Source organism: Phragmites australis, chromosome 4 (genome assembly GCF_958298935.1).
Source record: "Phragmites australis chromosome 4, lpPhrAust1.1, whole genome shotgun sequence".
In the NCBI taxonomy this organism is placed as follows: Eukaryota; Viridiplantae; Streptophyta; class Magnoliopsida; order Poales; family Poaceae; genus Phragmites; species Phragmites australis.
This window is the reverse complement of record NC_084924.1, coordinates 14716745-14733120: the sequence shown is the minus strand read 5'-3', so window position 1 is coordinate 14733120 and position 16376 is coordinate 14716745. Positions and strand designations below refer to the sequence as shown.

At 44.5% G+C, this 16376-nt stretch overlaps 1 protein-coding gene and 1 pseudogene across 1 annotated transcript; both read right to left on the bottom strand.

Annotated features, from left to right (window-relative positions):
• Nucleotides 1–1511: 1511 nt before the first annotated feature.
• On the bottom strand, nt 1512–8859 carry LOC133915793 (methyl-CpG-binding domain-containing protein 11-like). Its single transcript, XM_062359098.1, has 3 exons — nt 8651–8859; nt 2598–2739; nt 1512–2477 (listed from the first exon to the last, which is right to left on the bottom strand). The coding sequence occupies exons 1-3, from the start codon at nt 8759–8761 to the stop codon at nt 1828–1830; spliced, it is 903 nt and encodes a 300-aa protein (XP_062215082.1). The 5' UTR covers nt 8762–8859; the 3' UTR covers nt 1512–1827.
• A 2729-nt stretch (nt 8860–11588) lies between these two features.
• On the bottom strand, nt 11589–14032 carry LOC133914623 (uncharacterized; annotated as a pseudogene).
• Between the last annotated feature and the right edge of the window lie 2344 nt (nt 14033–16376).

Sequence of the window (16376 nt, the reverse complement as noted above, 5' to 3'; positions counted from 1 at the left end):
AACCAGAAAATTTCCAGAACTAAAATTCTTCATAATATACCAATTTCGATCGTTAACACCTGCTGCGCGAGTTGTTTCCTAAGGAGAAGCTGTCAGAGGAAGGATTCAAGGTCCTCAACGGCCTCCTCACGTGCAACCCCGACAAGCGGCTCACGACGGCCGCCACGCTCAAGCACCCATGGTTTCGCCAAGATCGACGCGATGGCGCTGCCAAAGAAAGATGAGGTGGCATCGGCGTTGCCCGAGAAGACGAAGGTGCTGATCGTTCCTCCGGCTCGGAAGCTGCAGTGCATGTGACTTGGGAGTCCTCCGATCTGCATTGCATATGCATGTAAAAATCGATATGTCTATTGATTCTATTCTTCCGAACAAATCCTGTAATGTTCTTCTGCAATGCATGTAACGATCATTGACGTCGTTGCAGAGCTTGGCCTCCTCGAGGGCTTGTGCGTAGGCGTCGATGGCGCAGCGGAAGGCGGCGAGGAGGTCCGGTCAAAAAGCGTCGCCGAGGCGAGGTCCGGCCCGCGGTAGTAGGCACCGGTAGCCTCCCCAAGACCCGCGCTTTGGTGATGGTCCGAGCTCATCTTCATCTTCGTGGCCTTGCGCGGGGTGACACCCGGCGAAACGTTCTCCCTGTCGTCGTCGTCGTCGTCGCCCCCACCGCCGTCGTAGACGATCGGGGGCAGCTCTTTCGCCGCCCTCGCTACATCAGCTATTTCTACTTCTTGCTGCGACGGCGATGAGGGGCCGGCACTAGGAGGTTGCGGGAGGAGAAGGTTGGACTGCGCGGCAACGTTGGGGAAGGACTGCAAGGTCCTGAGGATCCTCGATCTGAGCCCTCCCATTTCTCCTCCTGACCTTCTTTCCCTGTGTGTGATCGCCTCTCACGATTGCTGCTCGATTCTATGGAATGGAGATACATTGATTGTTTAGCTTCTACATGTGCCTTCTTTTCTCTGTTGATTATTAGGATGTGCACAGGGCCATGGCAAGGGGGACCCTTGGGTGGGCCTAGCAACGGCTAGATCAAAGGAAGGGGAGGATTTGTGGCTTGCCGTTTCCGAAGGAAACAGGAGGCCCAATGGGAGCGCGAAGGCACCAAAATCGATCGATCTAGCACCAAAATTAAAATTAAGGTTATGTATTTACTACACTACAGTGGACTGAAATCGCAAAATAGGAGGCCGATGGGAGCGCAAAGAACACTAGGCGATCCATCGATCGATCGATCTAAAAAAACTAGGTGATCTAGCACCAAAATTAAAACTAAAATTACGCATTTAAATACACTATGCAATCTCAGACTGTCAGATGGAGCGCCGCTGGATAGCTGAGGAGCATGTCACTGTGTCGCGCGGGATACAAAACGAAGCTAAGGTTGAAGAAGATACAGTAATCATCAATTCACGATGCAAGACCAAGGCTCATCTCCAAGCCGAATAATCATTAGCACAAGATACTTAATACAGCCCAATATCATACAAGCAATACGGTGAAAGCTGCGCTGCGCCTGAAGGTGCCAAGGGAAATGAGAGCACAAGGTACAACCCTCATGACCTTATTTATGGATAATTAGGTCATTAACACAAGGTACAACTCGCACAACATCACGTTACAACTCCAGTCCTCTCCTGACATCAATGTGCACGCTAACGACTTACACAGGTTGGTACAAGCCTGCGTCAACACAACACCGCTGCCTTAACAAGGGAAGGATAGCTACATGCTGGGAAGCCTACTGCTACTCAGCGCTGTCAGATCAAACACGCTTACAATTATCAAAGCAAATGCGACGTATTGTTCTACACACACAGTGACGGAGCATCTTCAGGTGCACTTCACGGCGGATGCACCAGGTTGGATCTGCCCCTTTTTGTCGCAGTTCACCGCCGATGGTTCTTTCGGTGCGGCATCCACCCCGTCATCCTTGTGGGCGTTCTCAGTCTCTTTTACTGCCTGTGCTGCAGGAGCGTCTGCCTTCGTTTCAGCCACAGGTGGTGCTGCGGGTTCAGTCGCAACGCCATCCTCTTTCTTCTCTCCCTCGGAAGATGCTGGGAGACGCACCGCGGATTCAATTGGCAGACTGTTCTCGGTCTTCTCACCCTCTGGAGGAGCTACTTCAGATTCAGCTGGCTTTCCGTCTACTTTATTTTCTGAAACTGGGGCAGGGACATTATTTGGCTGATCTGGGCCTTCAACCTTGCCTTCGCCACCTTCAGTCTTCTCCACAGCATTTGCAGTAGGCGCCTCTTTCTTCTCTTCTTGGGCATTTTCAGCATCTTTCATCTCCACATCAGTGCCTTTAGCTTCTTCTGAAGTGCCATGATCTCCAGTTTCAGTGGCATCCACTGCATCTTTTTTTTCCCTTTTGCCCCTCTTAGAACTTGATCTTTCCCGTTTAGGGGTCTTCTCGTCCTCTGGGCTCTCCGTTGCCTTAACTTTCTCACTTAACCGTGCTGACCGCCTGGGAGTATCACCTGCTTACAAGCTTTTTAGAGGGAGCAGCCAGTCTTTGAATATTGGGAGTCCTACCAGTATCATGATACATAACAGAACGATACAGATATGATCAAGAAAAAAGGAGAGTAGGTGCCTACTGGTGTTCCAATCGAATTCTGAAGATGCAGGACCTCCAGGGTGTGCCTTCAGGTATTGGCTCAGCTGTCTCTTGCTCTTAATCTCCTCACCAGTTGGGGAAACAAAAAGAACCTCAAATTTTCCACCTCGAATGGGTGCAAGCTGCAATGGAACAGGAAGAAGTTAGCTTTACAAACATCTGATGAAACTATATTGCAACAAAAAATGGTATGAGCCAATCTGAACGAATGAGCTGTTATGCAGGTGGTATTCTAGACCTAATATGTGAAGCAATTCCAGCAATCTCAGATTATTATATGATACGAACACTGTAGAAAAGAGCCAAGCAAACAACATGCATATGAAACAGAGAAAAAATGAATATTGCCACGTGGCAACCATAACTATATATGCCCAACAACACAACTAAAATATGATTGCAACACATGTAATGTACTAAAGGTCCAGCATAAATTCAGAATAGATACACTCTAGAAAGGTCATACTAAATTCAGTCTCCAAACGAATGCTCCCAGATGATTTGTAGCCACTCATTGAAGTTTTTTAATGCATTCTGCTTATGAGCGCACACTACCAAGACTTGGATGCTGAAAGTTGCAATGCCGATGCCCAAATTACTGAAACTGGCTTAATATGAACTCATTGCAGAAACAATTAAAAATTTCCACTTGAGATTCCTTTCTCTTTTGTGAGGACCTCTTGTAATTTGCCATAAGAATGTTAAGCATGCATTGCCACGTTGGTTCCACAACCTTCAGGAGATTTTATCTACATTCTTCAGATATGAGAAGAGCAATGCATTAGATACATAAATAAATGAAAAGCAAATTTTTAATTGGAACCATATATTCAGAACTCACTCGTTCATAATAACCACTTGTTTGAAAAGGAAAAAAAAAAACACAACCAACTATACCAATATCATGCTGTCGTGCTCTATCAATATCAATCTAAATACAAACAATATCATTTTTTATAGTATTATCACTTGTTCGATAAGGAAACACCCCATGCTTTGTCAGTTTCTCTCTATATAAGTTGGTTCTACAATTCTGTCTGCAGGGCCTCTTGGTGTAACTATGACAGTGTTAACACTCGAAACACCATTAGTCCATCTAAAAATAAACAACAACAACAAAGCCTTTCAGTCCCAAACAAGTTGGGGTAGGCTAGAGATGAAACCCATAAGATCTTGCAAGTCTAGTCATGACTCTGGCACGTGGATAGCTAACTTCCACGCACCCCTGTCCATAGCTAGTTCTTCGGTGATATTCCAATCTTTCAAATCTTTCTTTACAGACTCCTCCCATGTCAAGTTTGATCTACCTCGACCTCTCTTGACATTATCCGCACACTTTATTCTTCCACTATGTACAGGCGCTTCTGAGGGCCTGCGTTGTATATGCCCAAATCATCTCAAACGATGTTGGACAAGCTTCTCTTCAATTGGTGCTACACCAACTCTATCACGTATGTCCTCATTCCGAACCCGATCCTTTCTTGTGTGGCCACACATCCATCTCAGCATGCGCATCTCCGTTACACTCAACCGTTGGACATGTCGCCTTTTAGTTGGCCAACATTCTGCGCCATACAACATCGCAGGTCTAATTGCCGTCCTATAGAACCTGCCTTTTAACTTCTGTGGTACTCTCTTGTCGCAGAGGACGCCGGAAGCTTGGCGCCACTTCATCCATCCAGCTTTGATTTGATGGCTCACATCTTCATCGATTTCACCATCCTTCTGCAGCATCGACCCCAAATATCGAAAGGTATCCTTCTGAGGTATCACCTGCCCATCAAGGCAGACCTCATCCTCCTCGTACCTAGTAGTACTAAAATCACACCTCATGTACTCAGTTTTAGTTCTACTAAGCCTAAAACCCTTCGATTCCAAGGTCTGTCTCCACAGCTCCAACTTTCCATTTACCCCCGTCCGACTATCGTCGACTAGCACCACATCATCTGCAAAGAGCATACACCATGGGATATCACCTTGTATATCCCTTGTGACCTCATCCATTACCAAAGCAAAAAAGATAAGAGCTCAAAGCTGACCCTTGGTGCAGTCCTATTCTAATTGGAAAATCTTTGGTGTCACCATCGCTTGTCCGAACACTTAGTCACAACATTATCGTACATATCCTTGATAAGGGTAATATACTTTGTTGGGACTTTGTGCTTCTCCAAGGCCCACCACATAACATTCCGCAGTATCTTATCATAGGCTTTTTCTAAGTCAATGAACACCATATGCAAATCCTTCTTTTGCTCCCTGTATCTCTCCATAAGTTGTCGTACCAAGAAGATAGCTTCCATGGTCAACCTCCCAGGCATGAAACCAAACTGATTTTTGGTCACGCTTGTCATTCTTCGTAAGCGGTGTTCAATGACTCTCTCCCACAGCTTCATCGTATGGCTCATCAGCTTAATCCCACGGTAATTAGTACAACTTTGAATATCCCCCTTATTCTTGAAGATTGGTACTAATATACTCCGCCTCCATTCTTCGGGCATCTTGTTTGCCCAAAAAATGAGGTTGAAAAGCTTATTTAGCCATACAATTGCTATGTCTCCAAGGCATCTCCACACCTCAATAGGGATACCATCAGGGCCCATTGCCTTGCCTCCTTTCATCCTTTTTAAAGCCTCCTTGACCTCAAACTCCTGAATCCTTCGTACAAAACGCCTGTTGGCATCATCAAAGGAGTCGTCCAGCTCAATGGAAGAGCTCTCACCTCCTCCATTGAACAGCTGGTCGAAGTACTCTCACCATCTATTCTTAATCTCATCTTCCTTCACCAGAAGTCGATCTGTCCCATCCTTGATGCATTTGACTTGGTTGACATCCCTCGTCTTCCTCTCACGGATCTTGGCCATCTTATAGATGTCCCTTTCCCCTTCCTTCGTGTTTAACCGCTGGTAGAGGTCCTCATACGCCCGACCTCTTGCTTCACTCACTGCTCGCTTTGCGGTCTTCTTCGCCACCTTGTACTTCTCTACGTTGTCAACACTCCTGTCCAAGTGTAGGCGTTTGAAACATTCTTTCTTCTCCTTGATAGCCTTCTGAACATCCTCGTTCCACCACCAGGTATCTTTCGCTTCGCTTCTACTTCCCCTCGTCACCCCAAACTCCTCGGAAGCCACCTTCCGAATGCAAGTCGCCATCTTTATCCACATATTGTTTGCATCACCTCCTTCCTCCCAAGAGCCCTCCTTAATTACCCTCTCCTTGAAAGCTTGAGCCGCTTCCCCCCTGAGCTTCCACCACTTCGTTCTAGCGACTTTAGCGCGCTTATCCCGCTGGACACGTATCCGGAAGCGGAAATCAGCCACCAAAAGCTTATGTTGAGGGACAACACTCTCTCCAGGTATCACCTTACAATCTAGGCAAGCACGCCTGTCTTCTCTTCTCGAGAGGACGAAAAATCGATCTGGCTAGAATGTTGGCCACTACTAAAGGTCACTAGATGGGATTCCCTTTTTTTAAAGAGGGTGTTAGCCACGATCATGTCGTAGGCTAGAGCAAAGCTTAAGACATCCTCTCCTTCTTGATTCCTGCTTCCATCTAAAAATAAAGACCTGAAGAATTAACACGTCACAGGACAATTTTTCTTCAGAAGTGATTACACCCATTCTTACTTTTAAGAATGTAATGAATCCAAAAACATTGTGATGAACAAAGGTCATGCCACTAGCTAAATTCATCATGATCTCTTGCGACGCGAGACCATAACTAAACAAATAAACAAGGTTACAACAAGTTCAAGCAAGATACATGTAAACTAATTCCAGCAGTGTTATTGCTCAGCCTTTCCCAGCATCTCTAGCAGGCTGAAACCATCATTTACGAAGAACCATGTACTATCATCCAAAGAAAGAACTGTTTTATGATTTACAAATACTACATAACATCACAGTCCTGTAGACTTGACAATTGTTTTGACTTTTGAGCACTACTGAAAATACAAACTGAAAGTGACCTAACACTAGTGAGATGTCATTGGAACATCATTACTTAGGGAATGGCTATTCAGTGAGAGAATTCCTTAAGGGTGAGATGTCATGCATATCATTAGCAAAACAATGAATCAACAATCACGCATATGATACTTTGACCGCAACCATAAATCATCCGAAAGCCAGATATATTCAACGAATAAGGACAATGGTGTCGTCACCAAATGCTTGGGCACTGTTATTATCCAATGGAGAACATAAGGTCGGATGCTCTAAGCATGAAGGATACATTAACAATGTTCCTGGGCTATTTGGACAACATACTTAAATAGTTGAACTATCCAAAAGCCAGGCCCCATTATTATCTAATGAATATTATAAGGCTTGGATTTGAAGTCATGGAAGATAACTTTACAACAATGTGCTAAGATGTTTTAGGGAGTTAATCTGTACTCTCAAATAATTGGATAAAACCAGCATTGCGGAAGCTAAAATGAAGGATCCTGCAGAGGAATCCTGCTAAAGGACATATGGATGATGCAACTAAGATAGTATGCTTCCTTTTCCTCTCATTTCGCTTTAGATGCGAGATCAAATAAAGAACAAGTATAACTGTGCCAGGCTCAACAAACCACGTACTGTGCCTCAACACAGATTAGCTAAAGCAATGCCGACCAAGAAAATAAAGTTACACACGAACCAAATGAGCCAAGATCAAGAGAAGATGTAGAAAATAGTTAATATTTGCTATAGTCCAGATGAATTTATAATCCATTTGGCATAGTCTAGTTTAGTTGACGAGATATAATCTATAGAATAGCATCTTACTATATCAGTGGGACTCAAAAACATTAATGCAGGCCAGTCCAAATCACTAATCAAGACTCTGCAATCCACCAACAAAAAATTTACCACAAACTGACATTGGAAGCGGTATGTCCTATACATAGGCAACACAAGCTCCAAAAATCTATAATCTGACCAAATCTACAAAGACGCAAATTATCACCACCATTTACAAAATTAACTGCATAACTGGTAACCAGATGGTTACCAGAACGCCTGTCTGGATGGACCTTGATCCCCACTTCCCTTTAAATGAAACTAGACCTATTTGATTCTGACTCATGGCTGATTCCTGGACATTCTAGGCCTTCACTCCTATGTGTCTCTAGCAAGATATTTCATAAGGTTGCTAAGAGAATCATTGCGAACTAAATAACTAATAGACTTTATTTTCACTCTTTCTTAAGAAAAGGACATAGTTGTAAAAGCTCAAACGTCCCGACTCAGGTTCAATTATAGCTTCATTTCAACTAATGGGTCTTTAACATTTATGAGCACAGAGCTCCTAAAATTGTTGTACTGTACAGACATGACTGAATCTGGAAACGTTCAATGAAACCAGATTCTTCATCCAAGAAGTTCGGACCTCGAAAAGGTTCCTGAAACAGACCCAACACGAAAAAATGGATTGCACCACGAAACATGCTAGGCAGCACCCAAACTGCTTCACAAGGAGGAGGCCTTAAATGACCTACACAAACAGCCCAACAACGTCCATGTCCTGTTCGTCCAAAAACAGAAGAACAACAATCACGGTTACAACAAAACCGCACAGCCATAAACTGGTTAAAACAAATCCAGTGGAGGCCCTAAGAAAACCAAATCTAGTTGGAGCGGACAGATCGAAGCTGCAATAGGGCGACCTAATAAATCCGTAGTCTATAATACTCGCAAATGTGTCGAGCCAATCGCGTGCCACGAACAACGAGCTCTAATTAAGCTCCGAAACCTTTAAACCGTGCCCGCGTAGCCTTAAGACTCCGTAAAACAACAAGCGCCGCACGTACACCAGGACCCCTACTTCAATCGAGCTCAGAAACCCTAGAATCCGACGCCTCAGCCCTAACCGCTCGAGCAAAGACCCGCGTCGAAATCTCCCCCCCCCCCCCCCCCACAAACCGAGACAGGGACCCTCAGATCCGAGCCCAGACATGGCCCACGCACCCCCCACGGACCGAAGCAAGCGGCGAGCAAAGAGGACGTGTGGAAATTGGGTATGGGCCGGCCGAGCGGCAGGAAGCCAAACCTTCTTCGTCCAGCCGGAGGGCGCGGGGAGCTCCGTTGCGCCGGCCTCCTTCTTCTCCAGCGTCTCCTCCTCCGCCGCCGCCGCCGCCACGCGCTCGCCGTCGGTGGCCATGCCGCTCGCCGAGGTTTCGAGTTCCCGCTTCCCGCTCTCGCTGTCGCAATTCGCGCAGGCGCTGGCTGCAGCTGCTGATGCTGAATTGGGGAATGGATTGGAGCGGTGGGGACGGCAGAAATAACGGTCCTCGTGGTGGCCTGCGCCCCCCGTGTCTCGGCCACGCAGACGGCGTGAGCGGACTGAAAATTGCTTGGGCACGGTGCATGGACTCACGACTGGGAGTCGTTCGCGTGCTGCGGAAATCGATCGGTGGATGGAGCATGGACTGGGTGCAGAAGGACGTCGTGGGCGGCTGCGGGGAGCAAACGGCGGGACCGAGAAGGTGGCAGAAAACCGCATTGCATTCCGCGAGCCAGGACGGTTCTAGTCCGCTGTTCTGCGAAAGGCGGTGCGTACGAAGCGAAATACCAGTACGCTACCGAACCGGCTCATGACATGTGGGCCTCAAAAATGAACTACCCCCACATGTCATTAGATATTGGTTGCCCTCTCCACGTCGCTCCCCGCTGCGCTGCTCGGCGCGTGGGGGGCTGGCTCTTCGGTGAGAGACACGTGGCGAGTTTCGGTTGGAGTTTGGTAGTTGCACGCAGAGGTAGGTAGGTGCGATCCTATCGAGCGCTCGGCACGTGCTGTGCGAGGGGGGCAACGCGTGGGTCGGAAAAGACGAAGACTGGAGGATTACCCTATGAGTATGATAGACTAAGAAGCTTTATACTCCCTCTTTTGCAAAATACTGTATCCTTGCCTAAACTTTGAAGCGAAATTTTCTACCAAGAGCTCCTCGAAAAAATTTACATAACAGCTAGTTATCTTGCGCGTGATTTTGGGGTCAAAATCATGCGCATTCCTGATCTTGCAAATGATGAGTAGATTTGTGTTAGAGGCAGCGTAGCCATCCTCTCTGTCGTGCTCCGGTTGTCTCTTCTTCCTCTCGGCACCACCGGATTAGCATTAAGGATTAGGGTTCGAGAGCTTTAAGACCTATTTATTTCAACTTAAGATTATAATAAGCAGCTTATAGACGGTGGATTATAATAAGCTGAATTATGATAAGTTATAGGCAAATAAGCTGTAAGCTGTTTGGCAATCTGTATTATTGAAGTTTAGATTATTATTTTTTAATGTGTAACGTCTGCAATGCCCTCAACTTTTTTAGTGAATTGTTTTTTCTTTTGTGACACAGTAAATATGCAATTGAATTAACAGAACATTTGTAAGATATAAAATTAATTTTTCAATACCTCACATCATAGCATATTGAAGTGGAAACAAGTTAATATGTGTGTCCTTACATGTTGTCCTTACACATATGCTCTCACAAACAAATTACTCTCTCCTAACAAATAGAGCATTAGCAATATTATCACGAAAGGCATTCATGCCTCCCTCTTCATCTCCCAATTGACTTGCACTCCCCTGAGATGAAGGCATCGGCATGTAGTGTTCATCTCGATCACACCGGTCAAACTCTTCATCACCCAAAGCACTATCTCGAATGAAGTTATGAAGAGTCATGCATGCATGTATTATTTTAGTTTGCTTGCGCATAGGATAACTTGGCAAGTCCAATAAAATTCTCCACTTCATCTTCAAAACACCAAATGAGCGTTCAATCACATTACAAAGAGATGAATGCAAGTGGTTGAATACCTCCTTCTTGCCACTTTTACGCGGACCATTCCGAAACTCTGGTAAGTGGTATTTGGTCCCTTTGTATGGAGAAAGAAAACCAAGTCGGTTCGGATATCCAAAGTCAACTAGATAAATTTTTTCTAAAACCAAAATAACACACCATGAGACATAGATTAATTTCGTAATCTAGTGAAATGTAACCAGATAAAATGTTACTATACCATGTGGAGGATGTGGGAATTGAGCAGCATATTTATGTAAAGCATCATTGAACACTCTCATATCATGTACCGATCCCGGCCATCCCGCAACAACGAAAGTGAACCTCATGTCAAAGTCGCATATCACCAACACATTTTGAGTAGAATATCCATGCCAACCCACATGTTGAACCACTTTTGCCGAAGGCACAACAACTGGTATATGAGTTTCATCTATTGCACATATGCAGTTATTGAAATGAGGCATGAACCGAGAACTTAGAAGTCTTGGATGAATCGTCGAGAAGTTTGGGTCTCTAGGTTTGACAATATCTGCTGAGAGTAGGTAAACACTTTCTAACACTTCATTGAATTTCCTACTAATTGTTTCTTTTGACCTTGCAAATCGGTTCTTCACTTGAGTAAATGACTGAGGAGCCCCAACAGTCCATAAAAACATGCCTAAAGCTTCAATAGAACTCATCTTACTACTTGACTTCAAACCATAAGTTGACACCAACAAGTTATACAATCTATCAAAAAGAGGTCTACTCATCCTAAACATATCATAACAATCTTTTGGAACATTAAGGGTCTTCATAACCCAATCGTGACCTGAAAGAATAGGTTCAATCCTCTCTGACTTGTTCAAATAAGTATCAGTATAGTACATACCAATTGCGCAAGTAATATCTCCATATTGTTGCATCATATCTAGTTGATTGTGTGCAACCAAAAAAGTATCATCATCACTTCCATACAAGTGCATCTTCATACATTGGAACAAATATTGTCACACAAATAGTTCAAACAAATAATATTACATAGCCAACACAAAGGTACATAAGTTCATGAAAATCAAATACTGCCCCATATAGGTTGAAGCAATAAATTACATAGGCAACATAAAGTAGATAAAATCACTGCTAACATAAATCGCTCAACTCTAGTAGTAGATTTCTACACCAAGCCTTCCTTCGTACACCACCTCTTCAACCAACTTAGCCTTCCTTCCTTAGTGGTAAAGGTTTTGAACATATCACGGTGTTCAGGTTTCACAAATAGTTGTGTTGCTATGAAATGCTCCACACTTCCTTCTATTGCCCCGCATTCCACAACCAAATCCATCACTTCTTTAATTGAATTATACCTAAATTCACCTTGCATCACCTTGTTTGCAATAGCACAGTTGTTCTCCAAAGTGGCATGAATGCCCTTCATTACCTTAACCATGGGGTTCTTAGCTACCTTTTGTGGACTATTAACCGTGCTACTTAAACCGTGCTTCAATGGATTGGTACCCTTTGAAATGGTCTCCAAGGAACCATGTCCTGCATGTGTGTCACCAACCCCTTCTCCAATCACACCTCCAACACCTCCATCATCCTCACCAGGTATTGTAGAAGAAGAACCATCAACAGCAACAACGCCGAACATTTCCTTCATCAGATCTTCACACTCCAGTGGACCATGCTGCAGCTTCTTTCATTCTGAATGTCCCTAAAAAAACCGTAAGGAAACTTTAGTTTGAACACTACATATAATACACATATTTCTGTATTACGTATGTTTTAACACATAATTGTTACCTTGGTGACTTTTTTTTCCAATAATCATCGCTTGCATAAACAGTTCCTTTAGCTTCATCCCATCCAAGGCCGGTATCTTTGAGAAGGCCTAGCCAAAAGCTATACAAGCCTTTGAGTAAATTCCATCGGTTCTTCAATTGTGTTCTAGAGTAACGCAACCCTGTCCTTTGCAAGTACTTAACAGCAATGTTCTAGTAGCCCCTATTAGTCATGAGCCCAATGGGCCTATTCCCAGCCCGTATTTCTTCAATACAAATTTCACAAAAAGTCCTAATGTTCGAGGAGGACCAATCTGCTTTGTCGAAATCCTCTTTCTATTCGGTACATAGAGGTTAAAGATGTCAAAATCAGCATACATATAAAAATTTGCAAACTGAAATTTGCAAACTGCGTTAGATAATTTCAGCTACCATACATGTGTTAAAGATGTCAAAATCAGCATACATATAAAAATTTGCCAACTGAGTTAGACTACTGTTGGACTCTGTTTGACTTGACTTCCATTATGGACATTATGATCTTGTATGTGTTTTTGTTTGGTCATTCGTAAATTCAGGCAGCATCAAAACTGATCAAAACCTCTGTTGCACCTGTTCTTGAACAATATAGGCCAGTAATAATAGCTTCCCTCAAGTTCTCAAAAGTCACTCTTGGTACTGAAGTACTTGAAATAAAACAAAAAAAAATAAACAAAAGAGTTTTAAGAGTCCACTGTGTGAAGACCCCTTTATCTCTTTTAGATGCATAATACCTTGTCAATAAACAGAGCTGTGTCCTATGAGAAAAGACTAACCAAATATGTGGTGTAAATCCGTAAATCTCCTGGTGGATGCTAACCTGTAAGTTTGTTTACTGATTTGGTGCATGTGTTTCAATAGTTGACAATAAGGACTCAGGTATCATTATGTAGCTAGAGATGAACTAGGATGCCAATCCAAGTATCATTCTAGATATAAAAACTATACTTGGTGAAGCACTTCCGATACAGGTGACCTATTTCACAGCTCTGCCTTTTGTGCAGTAATATGAGTGCTGCAATACAAATTGCCCGCATGAATTATACCTAGTTCACATAACTATTTACCAGCATGGTTACTCTTTCTCTTTTGGAACAATGAATTGATCTTCTTGTGCATCTGATAAGTAACATAAATTTAACAGTTGAGAGTCAAATGTTATCTAGTTTACTCAACATCCAAAATTGGAGCATTTGATGTTAGTTCATCAGCCAACTTTATACCAGAATTGACCATGAGCCAAATGATGGTTAACATGAGTTGGATAATTTCAGCTGCAAAACCAGATTGTATGCTACACTGCCATTCATCTAGAAGATTAAAAACAAGGCTCCATTGAATCAACTCAGTACTCAATAGATGCTGAAATTAACTAACTCAAATCCATCTGTACAGACAGGGCAAGATTACCTTGTTGCTGGTGTTCACATGCGCAGCAGCATCCGCCTCACCATCGTCCACTACCGTGGCCGCGTCGGCATCATGGCCACCAGTCACGGAAGATGGACGCGGCGCCTTGTATGGGTGTTTCCCTCGCTGTGCAGCAGGGGAGCCATCCGCGACGGCCGCACCTTGATGAACAGTCGAGTCACGCCTCACTCGCCGCAGCAATGCCGGGGAAACCTCCCCTGAGTCCACGGGCACCGGGGCTGCAGCGCCAGGCACCGCCCCCACCGAGATTCCGCCCGCGTCGGAGGAACCTGCCACGCCGAGCAAAGACGAGCCACCTTGCGTCGCCAGCATACTGTCTTTGGCCAAAGCATCCCGGTAGGCGAGGGCGAGGGCGAGGGCGAGGGTCTCCTCCGCATCTTCAACGTTGATTGGCTCCATCCTCCCCTGACCACCGGCTAGCTCATCGAAATTGGGGAGAGAGAGGGGGGGGGGGGAACCGGATTGACCGACCTTGAATTTCTCGGGGGCGAACGGGGAGGCCGAACGGGAGGCGACTTCTGGAGAGTGGCGATGCCGGAGAGACCGAACGGAGAGGCGCCTTTGGGAGAGGTGCCGCCGAGGAGGCCGAAAGGGAGGCACCACCGGGGAGTCCGAAGGGGAAGCGCCACCGGGGAGGCCGAACGAGAATTGCTTCCTGGGAGACTTATCGGGAGGCGCCTTCGGGAGAGGTGCCGCCGGGGAGGCCGAAAGGGAGGCGCCGTCGGGGAGTCCAAAGGGGAAGCACCGCTGGGGAGGCCGAACGAGAATCGCTTCCTGGGAGACCTATCGGGGGGCGCCGCCAGGATTGAAGAAAATAACGGAGTCGCTGCAAACAGAACGAGGAAGAAGCGGTCGGTTCGATGTTATGAATGGCAATTGCGGGTAATAAAGAGAAAAACTATGGGTACTCTAATAAAGGATGGAACTATAAGCTGAAATAAGAACCTCTTCTACAACTTATAGGATTATTATAATCTAGACTATAGCTTATAATAATCTGAAGAAATAATCTACCTGTTTGTTTCCACTTTGCACAAATAAGTTGGCTTATTATAAGCTTAAGTGCAAACAAACAGGGCCTTAGATGGATGGCCTAGAGGTTAGTCGGCCTGCACGATGGTGGCAGGTGGTGAGTGAGATAGTGAGGGCCCCGCCGACAATGGTGCGGGGGCAGTGGTGGCGGACTTAGAGGTGGGAGCTGTCAAAGATGTAGGAGGAGGGTGACATGGGGGTGCCCTACCGGACAAATATCACACCCAGTTTTAAAGGAACAAAATCAAGTACAACATATGTATGTCAGGATCAAATTTTTATACATGTGTTATATCATCAGTGTATCGTCACAGTGCCATAATTATAATAACGTTATTAACTTATTACAAAAGGACTCGAGTGTCTAAAAGAAAATACAGCGGAAAAAGAGAGCTTCAACCCTAGAGGGTCTTCCATCTTCCACAGGTGTCAACTGCGGGCACACCAGCCTAGAACAGGAGCTCCGGATCGAAGTCGTCCTCATCGAACAATGCAGTTTCATTGACAGCTTCTGAACAACAAAATGGATGTAAGAAAGAGGAACAACGGGTGTGTACAATAATGTACTATGCAAGTATAGAAAAATATGATATAGGGCTTAAGCCCAGGAAAGGTTAGACACTGGTTAACAGCACTAAGCAACCTTAATCTATGACTTCAACAACAGACATCCTATTTACTAAGTGTGAAAATATAACTATAACAAAAGGAATGACTCATCGAATTCTATCCGACTACCAAGACTCACCAGGTAATACCATTATCTGGCTACCTGACCATCCATACCAAAACCTTAATCCTAGCAAATCAAGAAGAAGTCCAAGCCGCTCTTGACCGTGAGTACAACTGATCGATCAGTTTGACACTCGGCAGAGTTTGCACAGCTTTTCCTACGAGTTGTGATTCTCGTGTTGCTTCACATTTCTAGGGTGTGAAGTTGAGATCTCACTATAAGGCCTTTACAAAGCTCCTACTTACTTGGATACATCCACTGAGGTTTCATCGCTAACAGTGATTCCATCACTGTAGAAGCTCCCTTTTATGCCACACAACCGTCCACTGGTGCCCATAGAATCGGAGGGATGGCTAATTAGTTGGCTACGCCGTACCCATATAAGCATCGTGGTTGTGCGGTTTTACCGGGTTACATGCTTCAAGAACCAGTCCTTAGGATCCCACACAGGAACAACCACAAACAAACTGTGCATTACCCACATACATGCATTCCTGCACCATCATCACACAAACATCCTGTTAAGATCCCTATATCATGTTGCTACAAAATTATCATACCCAGTTCTTGTTGCATACATATTAGTCAAGATTAATATTTATCTAACTATGACAGCACTAACATAACTACTCATCATTACCCATGATTCATCAACGATGACAACGATAATCATACAGAATTTAGTAACCCTAACATGGGATTCCAATTTAGACAAGCATGCAATAAAGAATAAACAACTATATAAATATCCTAAAATAGGAGCAAGATATTAAAGGACACTTGCCTTCAGCTGAGGGTTGCTCGAAGTCTTCAAAAACTTGATCTTGCAGATTCCCAAACTGATCACCTCCTAATGACACAACAGAAAAGTATATAAGAAAACTACTAAGAACAGTATACCAAACAGTACTAAAACTAGGTTAAAAAAACCTATAAAAAGATTCTACATGTCGCTTTAAACATTTAAGCTCAAAAATC

Bases quoted from the DNA above. Each gene is read 5' to 3' on its own strand.
- LOC133915793 (XM_062359098.1), bottom strand. From the start codon at position 8,761: ATGGCCACCGACGGCGAGCGCGTGGCGGCGGCGGCGGCGGAGGAGGAG. The intron at 2,740-8,650 runs GTTTGGCTTCCT...GTTCCATTGCAG, and splicing joins CCTCCGGCTGGACGAAGAAG to CTTGCACCCATTCGAGGTGG. The intron at 2,478-2,597 runs GTAGGCACCTAC...GCTTGTAAGCAG, and splicing joins AGAATTCGATTGGAACACCA to GTGATACTCCCAGGCGGTCA.